This window comes from Rana temporaria, chromosome 8 (assembly GCF_905171775.1).
Source record: "Rana temporaria chromosome 8, aRanTem1.1, whole genome shotgun sequence".
NCBI classification, from domain to species: Eukaryota; Metazoa; Chordata; class Amphibia; order Anura; family Ranidae; genus Rana; species Rana temporaria.
The window spans coordinates 158,725,748-158,753,658 of NC_053496.1; the positions used below are offsets into that span (position 1 = coordinate 158,725,748).

Consider the following 27,911-nt stretch of genomic DNA (forward strand, 5'->3'; position numbering starts at 1 on the left):
ATTTTTTTTTACTAGAAATGGCGGCGATCTGCGATTTTTTTTTTTTTTTTATTTTTTTATTTTTATTTTTTTTTATTTTTATTGGGACTGCGACGTTATGGCGGACACTTTTGACACATTTTTGGCGCTATTCACATTTATACTGCGATCAGTGCTATAAATATGCACTAATTACTGTATAAATGTGACTGGCATTGAAGAGGTTAACACTAGGGGGTGAGGAAGGGGTTAAATGTATTCCCTGCATAGTGTTCTAACTGTGGGGGGGGGGGTGACCGATCTGTGTCCCTATGTACAATGGACACAGATCGGTCACCTCTCCAGAGACAGGACGCTGTCTCTGTGAGAGCCGGCAATGAGAGATGATCTCATATGTTTACATATGAGATCATCTCTCATTGGCCGCACAGGTCGCATCGCAAACGGCCACTCTGATTGGCCGTTCGCGGCGATCTGTAATTGGCTGTGTCCAAGGGACACGGCCAACAGAGTTTCTGGAGCCCGCGCGGGGAACGCCCAAAGGGGCGGACCTCAATTGACGTCTAGTTGGATTTTCAGATCCGCGCTGTTGCCGTCATTCGGCTATAGCGCGGGTCTCAGGAGGTTAATGTCTAAACGGTTGGCAACAAAAGTGAGTACACCCCTAAGTGACAATGTCCAAATTGAGCGCAATTAGCCATTTTCCCTCCCCCGGTGTCCTGTGACTCGTTAGTGTTAGGTCTCAGGTGTGAATGGGGAGCAGGTGTGTTTAAATTTGGTGTTATCGCTCTCAGGGCTCTTTCACACGGAGCGGAATCCGTATTGATCCGCTCCGTTAGCCCATTTGGCTCAGCGGGGATTCCTCCGGTAATCCCCGCTGAGCTGTCGGCGGACAGGGCGGTCCCCGCACACAGTGCAGAGACCGCCCTGTCTCTCCTCCGCTCTCCCCTATGGGGAATCAGATGAATACGGACCGTGTGTCTGTATTCATCCGATCCGTTCCACCGGACGGAAGAAAAAATAGGGTTTTCTTCCGTCTTCTTTGCGGACGCGGATGCATCATCCGCTAACATCTGCAATCCCATAGGGATACATTGCAAGTCCGTAAACGGACCGTTTGTCCGTATGTGTGAAAGGGCCCTCACTCTCGTACTGATCACTGGAAGTTCAACATGGCACCTCGTGGCAAAGAACTCTCTGAGGATCTGGAAAAAAGAATGGCTGCTCTACATGAAGATGGCCTAGGTTATAAGAAGATTGCCAAGACCCTGAAACTGAGCTGCAGCACGGTGGCCAAGACCATACAGAGGTTTAACAGGACAGGTTCCACTCAGAACAGGCCTCGCCATGGTCGACCAAAGGAGTTTAGTGGACATGCTCAGTGTCATATCCAGAGGTTGTCTTTGGGAAATAGATGTATGAGCGCTGCCAGCATTGCTGCAGAGGTTGAAGGGGTGGGGGGGTCAGCCTGTCAGTGCTCTGACCATACGCCACACGCTGCATCAAATTGGTCTGCATGGCTGTCGTCCCAGAAGGAAGCCTCTTCTAAAGATGATGCATATGAAATCCTGCAAACAGTTTGCTGAAGACAAGCAGACTAAGGACATGGATTACTGGAACCATGTCCTGTGGTCTGATGATACCCAAGATGAACTTATTTGGCTCAGATGGTGTGAAGCGTGTGCGGCGGCAACCAGGTGAGGAGAACAAAGACAAGTGTGTCTTGCCTACAGTCGAGCATGGTGGTGGGAGTGTCATGGTCTGGGGCTGCATGAGTGCTTCCGGCACTGGGGATCTACAGTTCATTGAAGGAACCATTAAGTTAGGGGTTGACAAATTTGCTTGGAATCTAGGAGCCAGCTAAAAAAGTTAGGAGCCAGAAAACACGCCCCGTCTCGACGAGCTTGCGTGCAGAAGCGAATGCATACGTGAGTAGCGCCCGCATATGTAAACGGTGTTCAAACCACACGTGAGGTTTCGCCGCGATCGTTAGAGCGACAACAATAATTCTAGCCCTAGACCTACTCTGTAACTCAAAACATGCAACCTGTAGTTTTTTTTTAAACATCGCCTATGAAGATTTTAAAGGGTAAAAGTTTGTCGCCATTCCACGAGCGGACGCAATTTTGAAGCGTGACATGTTGGGTATCAATTTACTTGGCGTAACATTATCTTTCACAATATAAAAAAAAATTTGGGATAACTTTACTGTTGTCTTATTTTTTTTAATTAAAAAAAAAGTGTATTTTTTCCCCCAAAAAAGTGCGCTTGTAAGACCGCTGCGCAAATACGGCGTGACAAAGTATTGCAACGATCGCCATTTTATTCTCTAGGGTGTTAGAATCAAAAATGTATATGTTTGGGGGTTCAAATGTGAGGAAAGGTGATGGCAGTGAAAATTTAAATTTTTCACTCAGAATTGCTGTTTAACATGTAATGCCAAGGACCACCACCAGATGGCGCCAGCTCACAAAAGGGAGAGCTTGGGACTTCACAAGGCCGCAAAGCTGGGGCCTCAATTACCGGCCGTTGCGGGCCTGCCACAAAAAAGCGAGGTGGGGGAGCACGGAGACACAGGATCCTGTGCCTCCGTGCGCCCCCACCTCCCTCAATTACCGGCGATCGCGGGAGCCAGGTCACAATTTCTTGTCGCAATTGCGACCTGGCACCCGGATATTGTCGACCCCCTGCATTAATGCCAACATGTACTGTGACATACTGAAGCAGAGCATGATCCCCCCTCCCTTCAGAGACTGGGCCGCAGGGCAGTATTCCAACATAATGGCCCCAAACACACCTCCAAGACGACCACTGCTTTGCTAAAGAAGCTGAGGGTAAAGATTATAGACTGACCAAGCATGTCTCCAGACCTAAACCCTATTGAGCATCTGTGGGGCATCCTCAAATGTAAGGTGGAGGAGCGCAAGGTGTCTAACATCCACCAGATCTGTGATGTCATCATGGAGGAGGGGAAGAGGACTCCAGTGGCAACCTGTGAAGCTCTGGTGACCTCCATGCCCAAGAGGGTTAAGGCAGTGCTGGAAAATAATGGTGGCCACACAAAATATTGACACTTTGGGCCCAATTTGGACAGTTTCACTTAGGGGTGTACTCACTTTTGTTTGCGAGCGCTTGTGTGTTGAGTTAATTTGAGGGGACAGTAAATGTACACTGTTATACAAGCTGTACACTCACTACTTTACATTGTAGCAAAGTGTCATTTCTTCAGTGTTGTCACATGAAAAGATATAATAAAATATTTAAGAAATGTAAGGGGTGTACTCACTGTTGTGAGATAGAGAGTGTGTGTGTATTGATCTAAAACCATCGGTATATAGCGTCATCAACGTATGCAGCGTATTATACATTCACATCACTCCCTGGCCTCAAGGAGCTTACAATCTAAGGTCCTTAACTCACATTCATACATACTAGGGCCAATTTAGACGAGCCAATTAACTTGCCAGCATGTCTTTGAAGTGGGAGGAAACCTGGGCAGGCACAGGGAGAACCTGCAAACTCCATGCAGGTAGTGCCATGGTTGGTATTCAAACTGACCACCTAATGCTGCTGTACACACAGGCATAAAAATCAATCCGTAAGAAAAAATATGCATTACTGTCAGTATTTTACATGTATAGAATATATACTGTATATGTACGTGGGCACACACACAACTTTATGCCAAGACCACCCTGACCTATCGAGGCATGGACTCCACTAGACCTCTGAATGTACCGTATTTACCGGTGTAAAAGACGTCCCCCCCCTAATTTTCCAGCTAAAAGGTTTGTTTTGGGATATACTCACCTTATAAGATGACCCACTTCCGACTCACCTCGCCGTGCATATTGCCTACCTCGCTGTGCCGATCGCCATACCTTATCCCTGTATGCAAAACCAGACATCGGGCGTTCGTTTTTCAAAAGCCGCACCACCTCCTCCTCCTCTTCCTCGTCCTGTTCCGTGATAGGCGGAACACTCAGTTTCCCAGCAGAGCCTGCGTTCAGTGTTCTGCCTATCATGGACGTCCTCTCCGAGGATGAGATGACCTCCAATTGTTTTGTTTTAATAACCTTAACCACTTGTCTACTGGGCACTTTCACCCCCTTTCTGACCCATTTTCAGCTGTCAGCGCTGTCACACTTTAAATGACATTTGAGTGGTCATGCAGCACTGTACCCAAATTAAATTTTTATAATTTTTTTTTTTTTCACACAAATAGCTTTCTTTTAGTGGTATTTAATCACTGCTGGTTTTAAATTTTTTGCTAAAAAAAAAAAAGGGGGGAAATTTTTTTTTTTTTATTAGACCCCTGCCTGCAAAGTGCTCTGAAGGAGCTGCTGCTGTCTATCCAGTGTGAAAAAAGTCTTCTTTGCAGCGCATTAGGAGCGGTCTAAAAATATCTGCGCTTTACCGCCAACGCACCCACCGCTCTAGTGAGAAAACTGGCCTAAGTTTCTGTCGGTAAATTTTGTAAACGAGTAATTTTTCTCCTTCACTGATATGCGCTGTTGAGGCTGCCCTGAATCTGGTGCCGAATCGCAAAAACTGGCCAGGTCCTTTACCTGCATAATGGTCCGGGTCTTAAGTGGTTAAAGGAATCTCAGTGATACTGTATGTTAAATAGGTTTTTATTGTGATGACCTTCCAGACCAAGATGAGCCTGTGATAAGGAAGCTCTCGGGGTCATAAAGCGCGTTGTCTGACTTTCTTCAAAAGAAACTTGCTTAGTTAATTGCCATTAGAGTGGACATCAAAGCAATCACCAGACACCCCTCCAGTGCCGGTCACTGGTATGAACCTGTATATTAAGAGGAAGTTTAAAAGAGGTTGTAAACTCTTGTTAACCATTTGACCACTGGGCACTTAAACCCCCATCCTAACCAGACCGATTTTCATATAGCACACGGGGACAGGGGCGCTTTAAAAAAAAAAAAAAAATTCTTTTTATTGTTCATTTTAGTTTGACACTTTTTTTTCCCCCCCAATTTTTTTTTTATCACTTTTATTCCTATTACAAGGAATGTAAACATCCCTTGTAATAGGAATATGGCATAAAAAAGGTCCTCTTTAAAATGAGATATGGGGGTCAATAAGACCCCACATCTCACCTCCTAGGCTGGGAAGCATGAAATAAAAATAAAAAAAAACGATCCTGGCTTCGATCATAGCGGTGAGTCGGTAGAAGCACCGGCGGGCGGGACATCCCTCTCTCCTCCCACGATCGAAACAGCCGCTATGATGGTTCCTATGGAGTAGGGAATCGCTGGCTGAAAAAGCTGATATCTGAATGATGCCTGTAGCCGCACAAATTCAAGGACGTCATATGACGGCCGGTGGGCGGAAAAGTGGTTAAAACGCTTTTTTTTTTTTTTTTTTTTTTTTTTTTTAATCAGAAAAGTTTTTATTGCTCACATAACATACAAAAAAAGAAAGTCAATATGACATGGCAGCCACAGCATATGTAGTACACTTCACAATATTTCTAACACATAGCATGTACATACCAAAAACGACACCCCAAAATAGATTCTCCTACTCCTCCTGAGCACAGTGATACCACATGTGTGAGACTTCCACAGCTTAGCCACATACAGAGGCCGAGTATGGCTGGTTATCGCCGGATATGGCTGAGCATGGATGGCTGGATCTGTGACTGCAATCGTCACAGAGCAGCGGCGCTCCCACCGATCCCTCTCCTCTCACACTGTACCGATCGGTACACAGAGAGGAGCGAGGAACCAGCGTCATGGCGCCGGTTTGTTTACAAGTGATTGCTCTGTCATTTGACGGAGCGAACACGTGGTAAACGGACGCTATTAGCGGCCATTAACGGTGATCCGTCGGGTCCTCTGTGTGCACGCGCGGGAGCGCGATTCTGGGAGGACGTCAATGTACGCCCTACCAGAATTATCGAGCCGCCTTGTAGCCATCATTCGGCTATGGGTGGGTCGGCAAGTGGTTAAAAACAAAAACAAACTTAGACGAGGCATAATGAGCTAGTGTGCATTGCATACTAGCTCATCATGAAATGCTTGCCTTAACCACTTCCCGACCGCCGCATGTATATGTACGTCCACAGAATGGCACGTACAGGCAAATGGGCGTACATGTACGTCCTTGCCTTCTAGCGGGTGGGGGGTCCGATCGGGACCCCCCACCTGTTTATAGCCGCTCCGTCGCGATCGCTCCCCGGAGCTGAAGAACGGGTCCCAAAAATGTGTCAAAATTGTCGGAAGTGTCCGCCATAATGTCGCAGTCACGAAAAAAATCGCTGATCGCCGCCATTAGTAGTAAAAAAAAAACATAATTAATAAAAATGCAATTAAACTATCCCCTATTTTGTAAACGCTATAAATTTTGCGCAAACCAATCGATAAACGCTTATTGCGATTTTTTTTTTTTTTTTTTTTTTTTTTTGTTTTTTTACTAAAAATAGGTCGAAGAATACGTATCGGCCTAAACTGAGGGGGGGAAAAAAACGTTATATGTTTTTGGGCGATATTTATTATAACAAAAAGTAAAAAATATTGCATTTTTTTTCAAAATTGTCGCTCTATTTTTTTTTATAGAGCAAAAAATAAAAATCGCAGAGGTGAACAAATACCACAAAAAGAAAGCTCTATTTGTGGGGAAAAAAGGACGTCAATTTTGTTTGGGAGCCACGTCGCACGACCGCGCAATTGTCTGTTGAAGCGACGCAGTGCCGAATCGCAAAACCTAGCCTGGGCATTTAGCTGCCTAAAGGTCCGGGGCTTAAGTGGTTAAAACAAAGCCCTCCAGCAGCAACCGCACGCTGAGATGGCTGACCTCTTCTTTGATGTTTCTTCCGGGTTCGCAGGCTCTGGCGCCATGAGTGGCCAGAGCCGGGATAACATCCCTCTCGCGCATAGCGCTCCACAGCAGCCGTCCTCGTACACCACTCGGGCGGCCGACATCTCTCCTGGGGGTTACTTCCGGGTATCTCTGCTGGGGGTTACTTCTGGCGCCGTGATTGGCTGGAGCCGCGATGATGTCATGCACATGGGAGCCGCCAGACATGGCCTCCTTTTAGGAACAGCAGGATCGCCGTTTCTAAAGTGCGCCTGTGCCGTTAATTACGGCGGACCGTCATTATTGTGAATATCTCCTAAACCGTGGAGGTTTAGGAGATATTTCCAGCACCTACAGGTAAGCCTTAATCTTGCCTGTAGGTAAAAGTGATTGTAAAGGGTTTACAACCACTTTAATATGATGGTTCATTCACTGCTGTGGGCCAGTTGATGTAAACAGTTGTGTCCACTTACACCAGAGTTTGACAAATTTGCTTGGAATCTAGGAGCCAGCTAAAAAAGTTAAGAGCCAGAAAACTCACCCCGTCCTGACGAGCTTGCGCGCAGAAGCGAACAAATACATGAGCAGCGCCCGCATATGTAAACGGTGTTCAAACCACACATGTGAGGTATCGCCGCGATTGGTAGAGCAAGAGCAATAATTCTAGCCTTAGACCTCCTCTGTAACTCAAAACATGCAACCTGTAGATTTTTTTAAACGTCGCCTATGAAGATTTTAAAGGGTAAAAGTTTGTCGCCATTCCACGAGTGGACGCAATTTTGAAGCGTGACATGTTGGGTATGAATTTACTCGGCGTAACATTATCTTTCATAATATAAAAAAAATGGGGATAACTTTACTGTTGTCTTATTATTATTTTTTTTTAAAGTGTAATTTTTTCCCAAAAAAGTGCGCTTGTAAGACTGCTGTGCAAATACGGCGTGACAGAAAGTATTGCAACGATCGCCATTTTATTCTCTAGGGTGTTAGGATAAAAAATATATATAATGTTTGGGGGTTCTAATTAGAGGGAAGAAGATGGCAGTGAAAAATAGTGAAAAATGACATTAGAATTGCTGTTTAACTTGTAATGCTTAACTTGTAATACCAACAGCCACCACCAGATGGCGCCAGTTCAAACGAGGAAGAGCTGGGGACTTCACAAAAAAATAAAAATTATTTATTTTTTTGCCCACCTTCCAAGCCATGTCGCCAGGAGGCTATTTCTAGTCGCCCTGGCGACCGGGATTTGTCGAGCCCTGACTTGCACCCACCTATCACTGGGTCCACTATAAACAAATGGAAGGGATCAATCCTCCTCCATCGTGGCGGATCAGAGGGCAGTTGGGTGTAAATGGACAGCGGAGTCCATTTTACTCCCGGTCACCCATGGAGTAGAGCGGGCCCGGTCCGTGTCCGCTATGCATAAACTAAGCAGACACGGACCTGTCATCTGCCTGCCCACATTCCCTGCTGATCCCAACAGAGTCCGCCCCGTGTGATAGGGGCCTAATAGTTTGCACTTTACCCATCACTATCTAGGTTACAATGGTTACCAGGACAAATAGAGGGTGAATCTTCCCAGAGAGGTTCTAACCCTTCCACACTCAAGCCAAAATGAAGGCTACATTCATACCGGCCTGCATAGTAAAATGCGTCCTTTTGCCGTGCAGGTTAGTGCAGTTCCAACTTTTTTTTTTGCCATTGCACAGTGGGATGCCCTGCTGTTCATTGGCATGTTGCCATCCAGTGCAAAATGCAAAGTATGATTTAACCTTTTATCATTAAGAAAATATAATCAAAAATAAAGAATGTACCATCATCCTAATATTCTAGTAAAGAATAGGGGGTCCCAGGGAATCCCCACAATCCCTGAGGCTCCAACAGGAGAAAAGGTGGGCGGGGAGGACTATAGCGGTACTTTAAAGATTGGTTGCAGGCAACCAGAGTGAGTCACATTAGATAAATTGTAGAAAAATGTATTCACATAAATACATTAAACAAAAATAAAAAATACAATATAGTCCTCCCCGCCCACCTTTTCTCCTGTTGGAGCCTCAGGGATTGTGGGGATTCCCTGGGACCCCCTATTCTTTACCAGTGCAAAATGCAGACATGGTGCAGTTTTCCACACTGTACCGCACATCACACCAGCATTGCAGTATGAACAAGGCATATAGAAAATAATTGCTTTCTATGTGCCTTAGCACTAACCTGTGACCATTTGAACAAGCCCTTAGGCTGGCCATCGATTATGAAAATGTAATCTGACAGCGGGAGGTTTCCCTGTCATTAGAAAACCATTATCACTGCCGCCGGCAGTGCTCATGTGAAATAAAAAATACAGGCTGGTTGTACTGAAGTGGATTGGATCGACTTCAGTACAACCAGCCTGCCCATAGATGGCGTGAAATTCAGCCGGTCCCTGCAAAACCAGCCAAATTTCAATGGCTTTAAAAGTGAAAGTTTTGCTTTTTATCTAAATTTTAATAGGCTTCAGCACTGCTTGAAGATTGTACAACGCCTGCTAAAGATTGACAGTCGGCATTCCCATTCAGATTGAAAATCCTTCTACTGGAACTGATGTTTGCTTTAGGCCTTTCCACACCTTCGCATTGCAGTGCACACGTTGTGTCACACGATAACATGCATTGCATCATTCTAACACATAATGTAAAAGCATGTCCTCTGAACCCAAGAACAGAAATTTCATATATTGCCAGGGGCGGACTGACAAATCATGGGGCCCCTGGGCAATAGAAGATTATGGGGCCCCTGGGCTTACAGATGGCCACCATGTCAGAAGGCAGTGCAGAGGCGGTGCAGCTAAAATCTCGGGATAGTATGTCGGTTTCGGACATATCAGGGACAGATGTAAAAAAACACAGATTTTTACCTACTGTCCCTGGTTTTACTGAACCTGGCAAACCTGATGGGGCCCCCTAGTGGCATGGGGCCCTCGGGCAGTGCCCGAGTGCCTCAATGGTCAGTCCGCCCCTGTATATTGCAGATTACCGATTTAAAATTTTTAAACTGAAATATTGCATCAGAAGAGTGTGTATTCCTACATAAATCTTTGGTGTGCTCTATGTAGTTCTTCCAGATCCAGTGTGACACCTTGGGTTTGGCGCTGACGTCATCTTGACGAGCCCCACACTCTGGCCCCATTCGGGTCTCCGGTCCGCATCCTAGCTGGCTCCTTCTCACCACAGGCAAGGCTCAACCGAGCAGACACACTGGTCCCTTGGCCCAATTGAGATTGGCTTTATGCCTTCCTGCATCTGCGGCACCATCACTCCTTGGACACGGCTGTGTTCCTCCAGCTACTAGCCGTTGGGTGCTTGTTCCTCAGACCGGGGTTCCATCACTCTTGGCATCTCTGCTTCGTAGTCAGTGACTATGGTAGGCTGTGTGCAAAAAAACATATGTAATGGAAGAGTTTCAGTTTTACAAATGATTGCTCTAAACGATACATGACTGTTATGCCACATACACACGAACGGTTCATCCGATGAAAACGGACCGATGGATTTTTTCATCAGATATCCGATGAAGCTAACTTTCATCAGTCTTGCCTACACACCATCAGTTAAAAATCCGATCGTGTCCAACGCGGTAAAGTAAAACACGACGACGTGCAGAGAAAAATGAAGTTCAATGCTTCCGAGCATGCGTCGACTTGATTCTGAGCATGCGTGGATTTTTGACCGATGGATTTCCCCACAGGCGATCATTTTTTTTTTTTCTATCGGTTTTTTAACCATCAGAGAATTTTAAAACCGGTTCTATTTTTTTTTTTTCACCGATTTGTAAAAAAAAAACGATGGGGCCCACACACGATCGGTTTGTCCGATGAAAATGGTCCATCGGACCGTTTTCATCAGATGAACCGATCGTGTGTACAGGGCATTAGACTCTTGCTGAGAACCATAATGAAAAAATCCTTGGGTACAAGGACTGTTGCAATTGTTAGAGTACACAGCGAGTAGGCTATGTTTAAGCCCCTCCCACTGTTAGCGCAATTTTGCCACACCTTCAATTTTCTGCAGATCGTGTCTAAATACTTTCCTGGTCTTTGTGGCACATTTGGGGTCTTCCTACTCTTTGCTTCTTATCTGGGCAATCGTCAATGAAGAGAGTGGTGATGATGTGATGACATTAGCGCCACTCCTCACATCATTATACAGTGGGTGCAGACATGGGCATCCGCTGAAACTTTTTCAGGGGGGGGGGCGCTTCAGGATCGGCGATATACAGTCGCATTTAACACAGCCAGCTGGCAGCGTGAAATAGCTCTTGAGATAATTCAGCTTCACTCCATGCCCATATAAATATAGCCTAAAGAATGTACCGCCCCCCCCCTTCAGCACAGACCGCCCCCCCCATTCTGTACAGACCCCCCATTCTGAACAGACCCCTCCATTCAGCACAGATGGACCCCCCCTTCAGCACAGACCCCCCCCCCATTCCACACAGGCCCCTTCAGCACAGATTGACCCCCTTTAAGCACATACCCCCCTTCAGACAGCCCACGACCGCGAGACTCTTCAACACCTTCTCGATTTTCCAGGGAGGGTCAATTGCCCCCCCTTGCCCTATGGAGCGGACACCCATGGGTGCAGAGTGCCATGGTGGCGCCTCCTCAGGGGTGGGTCCATGACAGCCTGCACTCACAGAATGCCCTTCTGGTTTGCGTCAGCCAGAGGGTCATTTAGCCTGATGGACTGAGGGCATCTTATGGTAAAAAGACAGTACTGGGCGCTGAGAAGAGCCCACACTGCTTGTGCCTCTGGAGTAGCAGACCAGGGGTGCCAGAAAATTTTAATTTTGATGTAATTCATTGTTTTAAGTTTGTCACTCTTACGTGTGTGTTTTTTTTTTTTTTTTTGGTCTTGGACTTTCCCTGAAAGTATTGGGGGAGGACATGTTACCTTATGGTCAGGTTTTCTCCATCCCATTGGGCCTCCGTTTAGGAGAGCCTACCCTGCTTTGAGGGGTTCCCGAAGAATAGGGTCCGCCATGAGTACTCGGTCTCCGTCAGGAGTCTTGTGGCCAAGGAGGTTAGAGGTCCTTTCTCCTTGGACGTGGACCAAATAATACACTTTTCTGTGTGCTCAATTTTTTTGGGTGTAATGTATTACATGATTGAGCTTTCAGTTTACATTGTTAATTTGCATTTCTAGTTGTAGACTGGTTGGAAAGGAGAAGTTCGTACTTGGTATGTAGTATAACTATATAAATATCTGTCACTGGTGATGAAATTGCACAGTTTCACATCCTTGCCGAGCATTATCATTTCAGAGCATTACCTTCCTGCATTGCGAGTGTAAAGATAATCATGTGTCAAAAAACCAAGGACAGAAATAATATATTGCAACTTCCCAGTCCTTTAAATATGGTGGCCTCATTGGTTTCCTTGCTTTTTTTGCTCCTTTATTTTTGAGCGTAGACACGTGTGAACGAGGCCTTAAAGTGGATGTAAACCCTCACATATACCCAGTGAAGTGAATGGCCTCAGATGATGCACAGAGATGAAACAAATCTCCCTACATAAGTTTAACATGTATATCTGCAGTTTTCTACACCCTTTAGATCGTGTTAGAAGTTTTTCTTCCTGTTTCAGCATTGGGAGTGGAGTCTGGGCATACACTGTGTAAGAGCTGATTGGAGTAAGGGCACACACCCCTTCTCCACATAGACAGAGGAATTAAAGTGGTTGTAAGCCTAGATTAAGTCTTACCTGTAAGACCCCTTTCACATTGAGGCGTTTTTCATGCGGTACAGCGCTAAAAATAGTGCTGCTATACCGCATGAAAAAATCATGCCCTGCAGGCTTCAATGTGAAAGCCCGAAGGCTTTCACACTGAAGCGGTGCGGTAGCTGGACCGCTCCAAAAGTCCTGCTAGCCACATCTTTGGAGCGGGGTGTTGAAATCAATGGGAAACCGCGGTAATACCCCCCGGGCTGGTATTAACCCTTTTTCGGCCGCTACCGGGGGTTAAAACCTCACCGCTAGCGCCCGAATATCGCGGTAAATACGACGGTATAGCGGCGCTAAAAATAGCGCCGCTATATCGTCACCGCACCTCCGCTGCCCAATGTGAAAGCAGCCTTAGTGTAAGAAATATCTCTTTAACCTACAAGGTTAAGGAGATATTTGCAGAAAACGCTGCACCGATGTCTACGGCGCAGGCGCACTGAGTTTCCCGGGTTTTATGAATGGGATCATGCTGGGATTATGCCGGTCCCGCGCGCATGCACGGGAGTGACGTCATCGCCGCTATGGCCAGTCACAGTGCCAGAGCAGCAATACCCGGGAGGGACATGGCAGCGGAGGGGGGGAACGAGAAGAGCTTCAGGGGCTTCGATCTCAGGTAAGCCATTCATAATGAGCTAGCTCATTATGCTTTTCTTTTGCAGGGGGAAAAAAAGAGTTTACTTCCTCTTTAAGAAACTTGCAGAGCTGTGCTGTGAATAGACAGGCTCTCTGCTTATCTGTCTTTAAAGCGGATGTTCGCTCAAAAAAAAAATATTAAAAGCCAGCAGCTACAAATACTGCAGCTGCTGACTTTTAATATTAGGACACTTAACCTGTCCTGGAGTCCAGCGGCGTCCGCAGCAGAGGACGAGCGATCGCTCGTCACCCTGCTGCTCCCCCCTCCATCCACGCTGAGAGAACCAGGAAGTGAAGCGCTCCGGCTTCACTGCCCAGTTCCCTACGGCGCAAGCGCGAGTCGCGATGCGCCCGCCGATTGGCTCCTGCTGGGAGCCGAGTGTTCCCAGCACACAACGGGGGGGGGGCGACGGGATGTGATGCAATGCCCGTCTTTTGCCCGTGAATGCCGGGCCGGAAGTGGGTGCAAATACCTGTCTTTAGACAGGTATCTGCACCCCCTTCCCCCTGAAAGGTGTCAAATGTGACACCGGAGGGGGGGAGGGTGCTGATCAGCGCAACTTCACTTTAGGGTGGAGATCCGCTTTAAGTTACCACCCGACAAAATTCCAGCTGCTTTTATCTCCTGTGTCAGAGAGCTTGTCAGAAGTTATCATCCTGATAACAGAGGAACGGAGTAGCAGAAAGACACAGGACTTAGGTCTTTGGGGAAAGATAAGGAAACATTACAGAATATTGTGTCCAGGTCTGATTCGATGAATGGTGTTTACATCCACTTTAATGTTTACTGTATGTAGGGGGGTTATCCCAAGTATTCAGTAAACATTTTAAGATGATACAACTTCGGTAACAATACCGACACGTGACAAATCCAGGAAGCTCTTAGTACAGCCACTATGGCAGGGATAGATACGAAAATAAACTGTCGGTAATTAAGACCAACTCTCTGGTGTACGGTGAGACACCGGGGCTCAGTGTGTGGCTGGGAATCTGCATTAAATGTGAGAGATTCCCGCAACAAGCTCTATCCCCAACCATATTCAGCTGTAACCCGGGAGATTGCCCAGCTAAAACCTGTATGTATACAAAGGGGCAGGGAATTCTTACGTTGTCCAATTATGGTAATGCCCATATTTTGGCCAGTGACAAGTCACAGAAGCCGGTCCTGAATCGGAAATGGTATCAGACTTTCTTATCGGGCTTCACCCACCCAACACTGCAGCTCTAGCGCCCGCCATGCAAAAGACGGACAGACCTGATAGGGATCTAGTCTGTCATATTGTACTCTATATACACTCACTGGCCATTTTCTTAGGTACACCTTGCTGGTATTGGGTTGGACCCCCTTTTGCCTTCAGAACTGCCTTCATTATTTGTGGCAAAGATTCAACAAGGTGTTAGAAACATTCCTCAGAGATCTTGGTCCATAGTAACATGATGGCATCACTCAGTTGCTGCAGATTTGTCGGTTGCACATCCATGATGCAAATCCACTGTTCCACCAAATCCCTAAGATACTCTATTGGATTGAGATATGGTCAGTGTGGAGGCCATTGGAGTACAGTGACCTCATTGTCATGTTCAAGAAACCAGTGGTGAGAGGACTTGAGCTTTGTGTCATGGTGCATTATCCTGCTGGAAGGAGCCATCAGAAGATGGGGACACTGTAGTCATAAAGGGATGGACATGGTCACCAACAATACTCGGGTAGGCCGTGGTGTTTAAATGATGTTCAATTGGCACTAAGGGGCCCAAAGTGTGGCAAGAAAATATCCCCCACACTAGAGCTGCACGATTAATCGCGGAGAGAATCGCGATCTCGATTCTCCCCGCCCGCGGGATGACCCGCGATTCTTCTGTTTCACGGCCGGTTCCACGTAACCAGCGTGGAACGCAAATGGCGCCGATATCGAAACCGACTTTAGCAGCCTGCGCCGCTGGATGGATGCCTGGGCTTCTCTTGCAGAACTGTAGTGTGTATACATGCGCCACCCAGTGGTTGCCGGCGGTACTGCTTCTGATGTATTAATCTTTCTCACAGTTCTGTACAACTGTGTGTATCCATGCGCCAGCCAATGGTTGCTGGCGGTACTGCTTCTGATATATAAAAAAGAGACCAGTGATATGTCTATAATGTTAACCACTAGCCGACCAGCCACCGTCATTATACGGCGGCAGGTCGGCTCTCCTGGGCGAGAGCCCGTAGCTATACGTCCGCTCTTCGAGCGGCCACTAGGGGGCGCGTGCGCGCCGCCGGAGGCGCGCTCGCCCCCGACTCCCGTGCGTGTGCCCGGCGGGCGCGATCGCCGCCGGGCACACGCGATCGCTCGTTACAGAGCGGGGACCGGGAGCTGTGTGTGTAAACACACAGCTCTCAGTCCTGTCAGCAGGGGAAATGCTGATTTTCTGTTCATACAATGTATGAACAGAAGATCAGTGTTTCCCCTAGTGAGGCCACCCCCCCCCCCCCCACAGTAAGAACACACAAGGGACATACTTAACCTCTTCCCCGCCCCCTAGTGTTAACCCCTTCACTGCCAGTGGCATTTTTATAGTAATCTAATGCATTTTTATAGCACTGATCGCTATAAAAATGCCAATGGTCCCAAAAATTTGTCAAAAGTGTCCGAAGTGTCCGCCATAATGTCGCAGTAACGAAAAAAAATCGCTGATCGCCGCCATTACTAGTAAAAAAAATATATTAATAAAAATGCCATAAAAATACCCCCTATTTTGTAAACGCTATAACTTTTGCGCAAACCAATCAATAAACGCTTATTGCGATTTTTTTTTTACGAAAAATATGTAGAAGAATACGTATCGGCCTAAACTAAGGGAAAAATTTTTTTTTTTATATATTTTTGGGGGATATTTATTACAGCAAAATGTAAAAAATATTTTTTTTTTTCAAAATTGTTGCTCTATTTTTGTTTATGGCGCAAAAAATAAAAACCGCAGAGGTGATCAAATACCACCAAAAGAAAGCTCTATTTGTGGGAAAAAAAGGACGCCAATTTTGTTTGGGAGCCACGTCGCACGACCGCGCAATTGTCAGTTAAAGCGTCGCAGTCCCGAATCACAAAAAGTGCTCTGGTCTTTGACCAGCAATATGGTCCGGGGGTTAAGTAGTTAAAGACCATATAACTCCAATGAAAAAAGCAGAATCAAAGTTTGATTCTGCTTTTTTCATAGGAGTTATATGGTCTTTAACATTATAGACATATCACTGGTCTGTTTTTTATATATTCATATTTTCAGATAAATCACAGGTTTATTTATTTGGGGGGGGGGGGGGGGGGGGTTCTGGCATTCAGTTTTTGGGAATCGTGAGAAAATCGTGATCTTTAGTCTAAGCAAAGGAATCGTGATTCTCATTTTGACCAGAATCGTGCAGCTCTACCCCACACCAGTAGTAGTTTCTGTAAAATGTCTTTAGGTCGAAACCCTGAACTTATTACACATTTATACAGGATAATCAGCCCTACCAATATATTCCATAACCTTTATAAAGATTTAATTTACGTTGACTACCATATATACTCGAGTATAAGCCAAGTTTTTGTTTTGTTTTTTGTGCTGAAAATGCCCCCCTCGGCTTATACTCGAGTCACCTTTTCTCCGGTGACTCGTAGGTCGTAGGTTCCCTGGACCCGGAACTTGGCACACACGTAGCTCCATTTCTCATCTACAAGTTGTTGTCTGGGGGACCTACGGCTGGGGAGCACCGATTTTTCAAAGCCGGACACCCCTTCCATAGACTCCCACGTTAAACTTCAGTCTAGTCATAGGCACATTGAGGCATGCACATGGACACCCTAGGCCAGTGATGGCGAGCCTTGGCACCCCAGATGTTTTGGAACTACATTTCCCATGATGCTCATGCATTCTGCAGTGTAGTTGAGCATCATGGGAAATGTAGTTCCAAAACATCTGGGCTTATACTCAAGTCAATAAGTTTTCCCATTTTTTTGTGGTAAAATTAGGTGCATCGGCTTACATTCGGGTCGGCTTATACTCTAATATATACAGTATTATTATTATTATTAGTTGTGTATCGCATGATCATTGCAGTTTATGTTTATGGCTTTATCTTTTGAACAAAAAGGGAAGAAAGCTTGATTACAAAAAGGAAAGAAAAAGTGAAAAAGATACTTTGACTACAAACCACAGACATTCTGATGAAGCAAATTGCATCATTTGTCAACTGTGTGGAAGTTTGGTCCACAAGTGCAGAGCACAAAGTGGCTTCCAAGGCAGAACAAGGTACAATGTGAACTCAGCTAGTGGGTTCTGAAGTCAAAATGTCGTTTATTGTCTTTTTTGGATATAGAAAAATCTTATGTTATTCATAGTGGCAACAGAGATTTTTATTTTTAGACACATGCAATAGGGATTTCACTTAGACAATTTTACAATTATCTGAAATTTACAATGTACTACTCCACCACCTATTCTCCAATCTACAACGTGTGGGCTGGGTCATTTTAAGGCTAACTGAGAGGGTAATGATGATGATGGTGTTTGTTTGACATCTTAAGGCCAAACTCTAGTCTAATTTTACTTCTTAGAAATGTCCCACAGCTTGTTTAAAGCGGTTGTAAAACACATAAATAATTTTTTATTTATTTATTTTTTTCTCAAACCTGCAAGGCAAAAGGCATAATCAGCTAGTATGCACAGCATACTAGCTGATTATGAAATACTTACCTCGGAACGAGGTGAAGAACACTTACCTGGTCCACGCCGAGCGAGATGTCATCTTGCTCCGACATGTCTTCCGGGTTTCGCCGCTCCAGCGCTGTTATTGGCTGGAGCGGCGATGACGTCACTCCCGCGCGTGTGCGGGGGATATTCAAAATCGGCAAGGGTCGGCGGCTGCCGGTGCTTTCGACGTGGATTCCCTCCTGCGCATGCGCCGCTGCAATCAGCGGCGCATTGCGAGGGGAATATCTCCTAAACCGTACAGGTTTAGGAGATATTCTTTATACCTACAGGTAAGCCTTATTATAGGCTTACCTGTAGGCAAAAGTCAAAAAAGTGGGTTTACAACCACTTTAAAAAGAAAAAGCAGCTCAGGGTGCAATACTCAACTCTATTCCAGAGATGTCATCCGCAGTACCACTTTTTATCCAGATCTCCTCTGCCCTCCAGTTTGAAAGGGGGATATGATCAACATGTTCAAATATATAAGGGGTCCATATAGTGAACTTGGTGTTGAGTTATTCACTTTACGGTCAACACAGAGGACAAGGGGGCACTGTTTACGTCTAGAGGAAAAAAGATTTCACTTGCAAATACGGAAAGGTTTCTTCACAGTAAGAGCTGTGAAAATGTGGAATAGACTCCCTGCAGAGGTGGTTCTGGCCAGCTCAGTAGATTGCTTTAAGAAAGGTCTGGATACTTTCCTAGATGTACATAATATACCGTATTTTTCACACCATAAGACGCACCTAACCATAAGACGCACAAAGATTTTAGAGGAGGAAAAACAAGAAGAAAAAATTCTGTACCAAATGGTGTACTAAAATATTTTCCAGTGCCCAAAAGAAATTGCAGAGTGACCACGGCCCAAAAGAAATTGCAGAGTGACCACGGCCCAAAAGAAATTGCAGAGTGACCACGGCCCAAAAGAAATTGCAGAGTGACCACGGCCCAAAAGAAATTGCAGAGTGACCACGGCCCAAAAGAAATTGCAGAGTGACCACGGCCCAAAAGAAATTGCAGAGTGACCACGGCCCAAAAGAAATGCAGAGTGACCACGGCCCAAAAGAAATGCAGAGTGACCACGGCCCACACACAGCCTTTACCTCATGCTGTCACTTCCGCCTTTCTCTGGCACTGAAGGGGGTTTGGGATTCTGTAATCTGCTCTCCTGCCTCTCTTCCGGTGGAGGCGGCAGGAGGCGATGCGAGCGGCGCTGGGGGGGCAGTGCGATCGGCGGCGGTGGGTTTTGGCAGTGGGAGGCGATGCGAGTGGTGTGGGGGGCGGTGCCATTGGTGGCGGGGGGCATTGCCAGTGGTGGCGGGAAGGGATGCGAGTGGTGTGGGGGGCAGTGCCATTGGCGGCGGGGGCGTTGCCGGCGGCGGGAGGCGATGCGAGTGGCGTGGGGGGCGGAGCCTGTCATCTATTCGGACGATAAGACGCAGGGACATTTTTCCCCATGTTTCTGGGGGGGAAAACTGCGTCTTATAGTCTGAAAAATATGGTAACTGGGTACTAACATTTATAGGTAAAGTTGATCCAGGGAAAATCCGATTGCCTCTCGGGGGATCAGAAAGGAATTTTTCCCCTGCTATAGCAAATTGGATCATTCTTTGCTGGGGTTTTTCGCTTTCCTCTCGATCAACTGTGGGTTTAGAAATGGGTATATTGGATTGTACAATTAGTATTACTTTTTTTTATTTACTTTATGGTTGAACTAGATGGACTTGTGTCTTTTTTTCAACCTAACTATGAAAGACACCCAGCGTCACTCAACCCAGAAGACTGAGGACATGTTGTGAGTGCAGAGCAGGGATCCTCAAACTACGGCCCTCCAGCTGTTCCGGAACTACATATCCCATGAGGCATTGTAAAACTCTGACATTCACAGACATGACTACTAGGCATGATGGGAATTGTAGTTCCTGAAAAGCTGGAGGACCATATTTTGAAGACCCATGGTGCAGAGCATTACCACGGCCATGTGCAATGGAACAGATTTCCCTACCTGAACTTCATCTTTAGCTCCTGTGTATGGCCACTGCTCCTCCTCAGCTAGGAACGTCTACCTAATCTGAAACGGGAAGAAAATTGCAGCCCCTGTGCAGTTTTCCCTATTCTTTACATGAGCTGTACACAATTTTTGTGAGGTTGTCGAGAATAGACACACAAACTGATTTTACATTTGCCATCTGACATGCCCTCTTTGCTTGCTCAATGCATAATAGAGACCCGTGCAGGGGGGTGTTGGACCGCTGGAGATCCTCGCTGTTGTGCAGTATTGAGTAGTGGTCCAGAACTTCAGAATGCTGCTGACGCGGGAAATTTTTGCCAATAGTTGCAGCACACAGTACATAAAAAAGAAACAGAGCCTTTACTGTTTATACAGCCTGATGGAATTGGAGTAATACAAATGGAAGTTCAAATGGGCTTTCAAACATCGTCTTTTATTTAATTAAGCTGCTTCTCCTAACTATAAAAGAAAGGATTATGGCATTTATATAAGCCAAATTGACTTAGTGTGACTCTTGCTACAGTTGGTATGGTGCCATGTTGTGCCGGGACCTTGTCCAAGATGTCATTTAAAGGGAACCCTACAGGCAGAAGTCTGGAAGTTGCCTTGTTTTTGAAGGTGCCGTCTACAAGGGCTTATGGATCATTTCTCTGATTGACTGACTGGATTTTTTACATGACGACGAATGTTACTGAATGTTGGGTGCAGGGGGAGCTGTTAATAAAAAATAAAACATTCTGTAGAGCAGGGGTTGACAAATTTGCTTGGAATCTAGGAGCCAGGTAAAAAAGTTAGGAGCCAGAAAACGCACCCCGTCCCGATGAGCTTGCGCGCAGAAGCGAACACATACGTGAGCAGCGCCCGCATATGTAAACGGTGTTCAAACCACACAAGTGAGGTATCGCCGCGATTGGTAGAGCGAGAGCAATAATTCTAGCCCTAGACCTCCTCTGTAACTCAAAACATGCAACCTGTAGAACAGCGCCTATGAAGATTTTAAAGGGTAAAAGTTTGTCGGCATTCCACGAGCGGACGCAATTTTGAAGCGTGACATGTTGGGTATGAATTTACTCGGCGTATCATTATCTTTCATAATATAAAAAAAAAATGGGGATAACTTTACTGTTGTCTTATTTTTTAATTAAAAAAAGTGCGCTTGTAAAACCGCTGCGCAAATACGGCGTGACAGAAAGTATTGCAACGATCGCCATTTTATTCTCTAGGGTGTTAGGATAAAAAATATATATAATGTTTGGGGGTTCTAATTAGAGGGAAGAAGATGGCAGTGAAAATTAACATTAGAATTGCTGTTGAACTTGTAATGCTTAACTTGTAATACCAACGGCCACCACCAGATGGCGCCAGCTTACACATCTGGTGGTAATAACTTGTAATACCAACGGCTCACCACCAGATGGTGCCCCCCTTCCAAGCCAAGTCGCCAGGACCCTATTTCTAGTCGCCATGGCGACCTGGCGCCCGGGATTTGTCGAGCCCTGCTGTAGAGTATTATACAGAGTATTATATATTAGAGTATTATACATATAGCACCGCAGAACATTCCTGTCTGTACTACTGTGACCAGCAGGTAAAAAGTGGTAGTTGAGTTGCTATGACCTCATACAGCACCAGCTGAGTAAAGATCCCCTTCCATATGATGCTGGAAGGTAAGAGATCCTATTATCTGATGCAATTGGCAGTTGAGGGAAATTGTAGCCAAATTCAAATAGACGTCAATGAGACAAAAAATCAATGAAAATAATTCATGGATCCGATTATCGTACGATCGTTTCGAAAGCGGCATTTTTTTGTGCGATTTTTCGAATTGTGTGTACGGGGCTTTAGACATGGCAACCTCTCATTAACGGCTGAAGAAAAAGAGACCGCCGCTCCAGGCAAATGCAGTAAGCAATCAATGTCCTCCTCAAAGACCGTGGGTGCTGGCAATGCACAAGGCAAAAAATCAATGAAAAGAATTCATGGACAGCCGCACACCAAAATAAACCTAAAAAGGTAGCCTTTATTGGTATAAAAGGCACTACAAAACACAGCACAGCAAGCAGTGCGTTTCGCACAATCAGTGCTTAGTCATTGATTTTTTGCCTTGTGCATTGCCAGCACCCACGGTCTTTGAGGAGGACATTGATTGCTTATTGCATTTGCCTGGAGCGGCGGTCTCTTTTTCTTCAGCCGTTAATGAGAGGTTGCCGTGTCTAAAGCCCCGTACACACGATCCGAAAAATGCCGCTTTCGAAACGATCGTACGATAATCAGATCGTTGGTACAGAGCTTCCGAGAGCCGATCAGGACAGTTCATCCGATTTTATCCTATCGGACATGCACAGAATTTTTTTTCGTACGATGCCAGATCGTACGATTTTCGTTTAATCAGTACAGCTGTCGTTCGAAAATGCAATACAAATGCATTACAACACATGACATCACTTCCGATTTTTTTATTCTGCCGTACGAGAATTTTCGTGACTTTAGTAAACGCATCAGATTCGACGTGAGATTAGCATACAAAAAAAAAACAGACAATCATTCGTCCGATAATCGGATCGTGTATACTGGGCATTACATGTGCCATATTTTGGAAATCCCTATTGTATATGACAGTTGGGCTAGAAATATCCTCATAACCTCGTGTGTGTGTGGGGCAGTTGAAGACCACTTATTTCCTGGTATGAGTGGCTGTTTAAGAGGGATCCCATTTCATGTAATGGTGTGAGAGATCCACCTGGTAAAAAATGGGTAATGATGAAAAACCCTGTAGTACAGGGGACTCCAAAGGTCCAGTTTACCGTCCTTTTAGACTTTTTAGGAGGGACAGACTATGGCCAGTGGGAGTAGAAAACACCCAGGGATCAGTGGGAGTAAATGCCCTATTATTGGTTTTATTGGGAGGAAACGTGCTCTGTGGTTGGTGTACGTGGGGATAATGGTGTCCCATTATTGGTATCCGTGGGAGGAATAAGAGTCCATCATTGCTGTCGGTGGGAGGAATAGTGCCCCACCGCTGGTGTCAGTAATAGGAATGGGGCCCATTATTGATGTTAGTGGATGGAGTAGTGCCTCAAGGGGCAGATAAAGGCAAGCTAAAGGACCACATCCGGCCCCCAGGCAGCAGTTTAGAGACCACTGCTGTAGTCTAATAAAAGTGGCAGTTGATGAGAGCAGTCTTGTTCGTTTATAGCAGGCGTCTCAAACTGGCGGCCCTCCAGCTGTTGCAAAACTACAAGTCCAATGAGGCATTGCAAGAATGACCGTTACCAGCATGACTCCCACAGGCAGAGGCATGATGGGACTTGTAGTTTTACAACAGCTGGAGGGCCACCAGTTTGAGACCCTTGGTTTATAGGTTCATGAGAGCCCTTATTTTGTGGCAGCTGAAATTGAAAGATCCTTCTTCTTCTCCTTTTTTTTTATTTTTTTAAACAAGGCCCCTTTCACACAGGGCGTATCAGTAATGATCCGCCTCCGTATGTCTGTAAGCTCAGCGGTTATCGCTCTGTTGATCCCCGCTGAGCCGGCGGATGACAGGGTGGTCTCCGCACACTGTGCAGGGACCGCCCTGTCTTTTCTCCGCTCTCCCCTATGGGGGGATCGGATGAACACGGCCCATATGTCCGTGTTTTATCCGCTCTGCAGACGGAAGAAAAAATAGGATCATCTTCCGTCTGCAAAATCGGATGTTTGCGGAGGCGGTGATTACGAGTGTCAGCGGATGTTCATCCGCAATCACATAGTGGCCAATGTATGTCCCTTTTTCATCCGCAAACGGACATACGGTCCGCACGTGTGAAAGGGGCCTTACAGTTAATGGGAGATTCAGTAACTTATTTCAAGTATAAATTTAAAGGTGGTTCCATTATACATGGAAGTTAATAGTGAGAGATTGTTTGTTTGTTCTTTTGGAATTGGAAATTCAGGAGAAACAGTTGAGGACTGATGTCTCATAACAAAGGGTCAGTTCATGAAAGGTTTAATCATGAATGGCATTTGATTGTGAGGGATCCCATGACTTGTCAAGTGGCAGTTGATGAGAGAGACCCAGGAAGCCATTACAAGTGGCAGTTGATGAGAGAGACCCAGGAAGCCATTACAAGTGGCAGTTGATGAGAGAGACCCAGGAAGCCATTACAAGTGACAGTTGATGAGAGAGACCCAGGAAGCCATTACAAGTGGCAGTTGATGAGAGAGACCCAGGAAGCCATTACAAGTGACAGTTGATGAGAGAGACCCAGGAAGCCATTACAAGTGGCAGTTGATGAGAGAGACCCAGAAAGCTTTTACAAGTGGCAGTTGATGGGAGATGCGGCTTGCACATTCAGTTTTGTTTTTCATTTTACAAGTTGTTGCTGCAGACCAACATATTGTTTGGTAAAATGTGATTTGAGAGCATGACTAACGATGTCTGTTTTTTTTTTATTTGATAGGAAGATGCGAAGAACAGGAGAAAGCGCATGCAGAGACGGTGAGCAAAGCCTATTTCTTTTTTTTTTTTAATCTTGGCTTTCCCTGCTTTGCATTGGGATCCCCCATCCTTAGCTTTCCCTGCTTTGCATTGGGATCCCCCATCCTTGGCTTTCCCTGCTTTGCATTGGGATCCCCCATCCTTGGCTTTCCCTGCTTTGCATTGGGATCCCCCATCCTTGGCTTTCCCTGCTTTGCATTGGGATCCCCCATCCTTGGCTTTCCCTGCTTTGCATTGGGATCCCCCTTCCTTGGCTTTCCCTGCTTTGCATTTGGACCCCCCATCCTTAGCTTGGGTTCTTCGCAAGGATCCCCCATCCATAAAGAGGAAGGGGGATCCTGTTTATGCAGGCCTTTTCTACTAGAAATGTATATCTGCTTTGAACTTATGCCTCAATAAATGCAATTTCTATCACACAGGCAAAGCTTTGTCATGGTTAAAGGAGCTGCCCTGCTACTCCAAGATGAGGATGAACATGAAGAGGTTAAAGAACCAGAACCCTCACCGACTGCAGGCCCTAGTGAGCAGCAGCTTCACTTACAGGCCATGCTAAGACTTCTTCGAGAGGAGGACACTTTAAAATTGGTAAGACAGTTTCCCTTCCTGCTTTCCAGACTATTTCAAAGGATGTCGTGAATAATTTTTCTACCACATTCGATGAAGTTGCTCAGTCCTTGACCTGGGAAACCATATTTAAGGGCTTGTCCAGCCTAATGACCTTCGCCCTGGATGGGTTTACTAATTGTAATTCCTCCAGAGATACCCAAGAAGAAATTGGCATCATTCCTTCAAACTTCAAGTGGAAAGACCAGGGTTCTGTGGAACCATAAAGTTCTTCCAGAGGGTGCTAGGGGGTTTTTGTGCAATGATAGATTTGTGCCTCACATGTTCCCATTGATCTTCTTATCTATCTGTAAGGGGGGCAATTCCTGCCAATGACCACAAGTGTAAGGCTCATTCTTCCCACTGACCCTCACACTAATGTATCATAAGTTGTGTATATATAGTCATTTTTAGCAGGGGTTTCCTGAGACTGAGAAGTTATTTCAAGGGTTCCTCTGTGTTAAAAAGGTTGAGAAAAGCTGGGATAGACCATTGAAAAAAAAACGAAACTCCCCAGAAACTTGGTTCATATTAAACTAAAATACATATCGTATATACTCGAGTATAAGCCGAGTTTTTCAGCCCCTTTTTTAAGGCTGAAAATGCCCCCCTCAGCTTATACTCGAGTCAGTGTACCTGAAATTTTTGACAGGCTGCGGGAGTCCATTGTTTAAAAGTCGCGGTCTCTTCTTGGTCCCTTCCGTGATGGGCGTTTTCTCAGCAGACACAGTTCCGCCTATCACGGACGTTCTCTCATCCTCGGACTGAGTTTCCGAGCAGACACTGGGGCAGATCCACAAAGGAAGTACGCCGGCGTATCTAGTGATACGCCGGCGTACTTTCAAATTTCCCGCGTCGTATCTTTGTTTTGAATCCTCAAAACAAGATACGACGGCATCTGGGATAGATCCGACAGGCGTACGTCTTCGTACGCCTTCGGATCTTGGATGCAATTCTTCGGCGTCCGCTGGGTGGCGTTCCCGTCGTAATCCGCGTCGATTATGCAAATTAGCTATTTCCGACAATCCACAAACGTACGAGCGGCCGTCGCATTCTTTTACGTCGTTTACGTTCGGCTTTTTTCGGCGTATAGTTAAAGCTGCTATTTGGTGGCGTACGCAATGTTAAGTATGGCCGTCGTTCCCGCGTCAAATTTGATTTTTTTTTATTTTGTTTGCGTAAGTCGCGCTTCATTTAAATGAAACACGCCCCCTACTCGCCGATTTGAATTACGCACCGTTACGCCGCAAGAGATACACTACGCCTCCGTAACTTACGGCGCAAATTCTTTCTGGATTCAAAGCTTTGAAAAGTAAGTTACAGCGGCGTAGCGTATCTCGCATACGCTGCGCCCATGCAAATGTACGTGAATCTGCCCCAAGGTGTTCAGTGTTCCAATCACGGACGTCTTTTCATCCTCGGACAAGAGGACGTCCGTGATTGGCTGAACACAGTGTCTGCTGGGAAACTGATTCTGAGAGAACGTTCGTGATAGGCGGAACTGTGTCTGCTGAGAAACGCCTATCGCGGAAGGGACCAGGAGGAGACCGCGACTTTTAAACAATGAATGGATGCCCGCAGCCTGTCAATAGTTTTAGGTACACTGACTCGGGCACAGTGAGGTTGCAATGGGCACAGTGAGGCATGCAAATGAGCATTGTTGACCCTCTTTTCCGCTTACAGTAGCTGCTGCATTCTCACCCTAGGCTTAAACTCGAGTCAATACGTTTTTCCCATTTTTTTTTTTTGTGGTAAAATTGGGTATTTCGGCTTGTACTCAGGTCTGCTTATACTCGAGTATATACGGTATGTTTGCAAATGCATCCTTGGCACACTCACAGGCGACTTACCAACATTTAAAAGTATACAGCATCCCCGGATGCAGTAACATGACCAACTTGCCTAACCAATCAATACTTAAAAAGCTCTATTTGTGGGGGAAAAAATAAGTCAATTTTTGTTTGGGTGCAACTTCGCAATTGTCTGTTAAAGCGACGCAGTGCCGAATCGCAAAAAGTGCTCTGGTCAGGAAGGGGGTAAATTCTTCCGCCACTGAAGTGGTTTAAAATGATTTTATGTAGCAAGGTGACAGGAGAGGTAGAGGAACTAGGCCAAAGCAGACACTCCCAAAGTAGGAAAGAACTGGTGGAAAGAGGTTCCTCTGTTGTAGAATTGACTCTTCCTGGAGTGGTTGAACTCGCCTAGCAAGCTCACATTGCAAGTCAATAAAATGTTGATTAAAAGCAATGACACATTTTAAAGTACGCAAAAAAAATTACAGGTAAAAGCCCAAAATAATTAAGGTTAAATATATTTTTATTAAACCTGTTTCAAGTAGAGCAGTAGAGGGTACACAATTAAAAAAGGGGGTGGGCGAGGAGTAGTGGTAAACAAATGCCAACAAACCATTGGTACATATCGCGTTTCCCCGAAAATTAGACTGGGTCTTATAATATTTTTTGGCTACAAAAAACACACTAGGGCTTATTTTCAGGGGATGTCTTATTTATGGTATGTACAATAATCTACATTTCTTTATCGTACATCACGGGACACAGAGCGGCATTCATTACTATATGGGTTATATGGAGTACCTTCAGGTGTAGACACTGGCAATCTCAAACAGGAAATGCCCCTCCCTATATAACCCCCTCCCATAGGAGGAGTACCTCAGTTTTTCCGCCAGTGTCTTAGGTGTTAGTCATGGTTTAGCTTGCCTCCACATCCTTGGGATTAGGTGAGCTAACCGGTTCTGTCCAAAAAAGCCTCAGCGCTAAAGTGGTCAGTAACCGGACCCCAAACCCTTGGGGTATAGCCCATAATGCTTTTCTTTTTAGAGAGCTGGACCCTGGGCCCAGAACTTAGAAACCTTTGGGTGCCTAATGTTTCTGTTGCCAGAGTGCTATATGGGCCCAGGACAGTGGATC

General features: G+C 45.7%; 1 protein-coding gene across 1 annotated transcript in view; it reads left to right on the forward strand.

The window, feature by feature from the left end:
• Positions 1-27,911, forward strand: part of SSH3 (slingshot protein phosphatase 3) — a 99,146-nt gene that overhangs the window by 2,532 nt on the left and 68,703 nt on the right. Inside the window, exons 2-3 of the mRNA XM_040321013.1 lie at positions 24,344-24,381; positions 24,801-24,966. Of these exons, the coding sequence (XP_040176947.1) occupies positions 24,344-24,381; positions 24,801-24,966 (204 nt within the window). The remainder of the gene's footprint in view (positions 1-24,343; positions 24,382-24,800; positions 24,967-27,911) is intronic.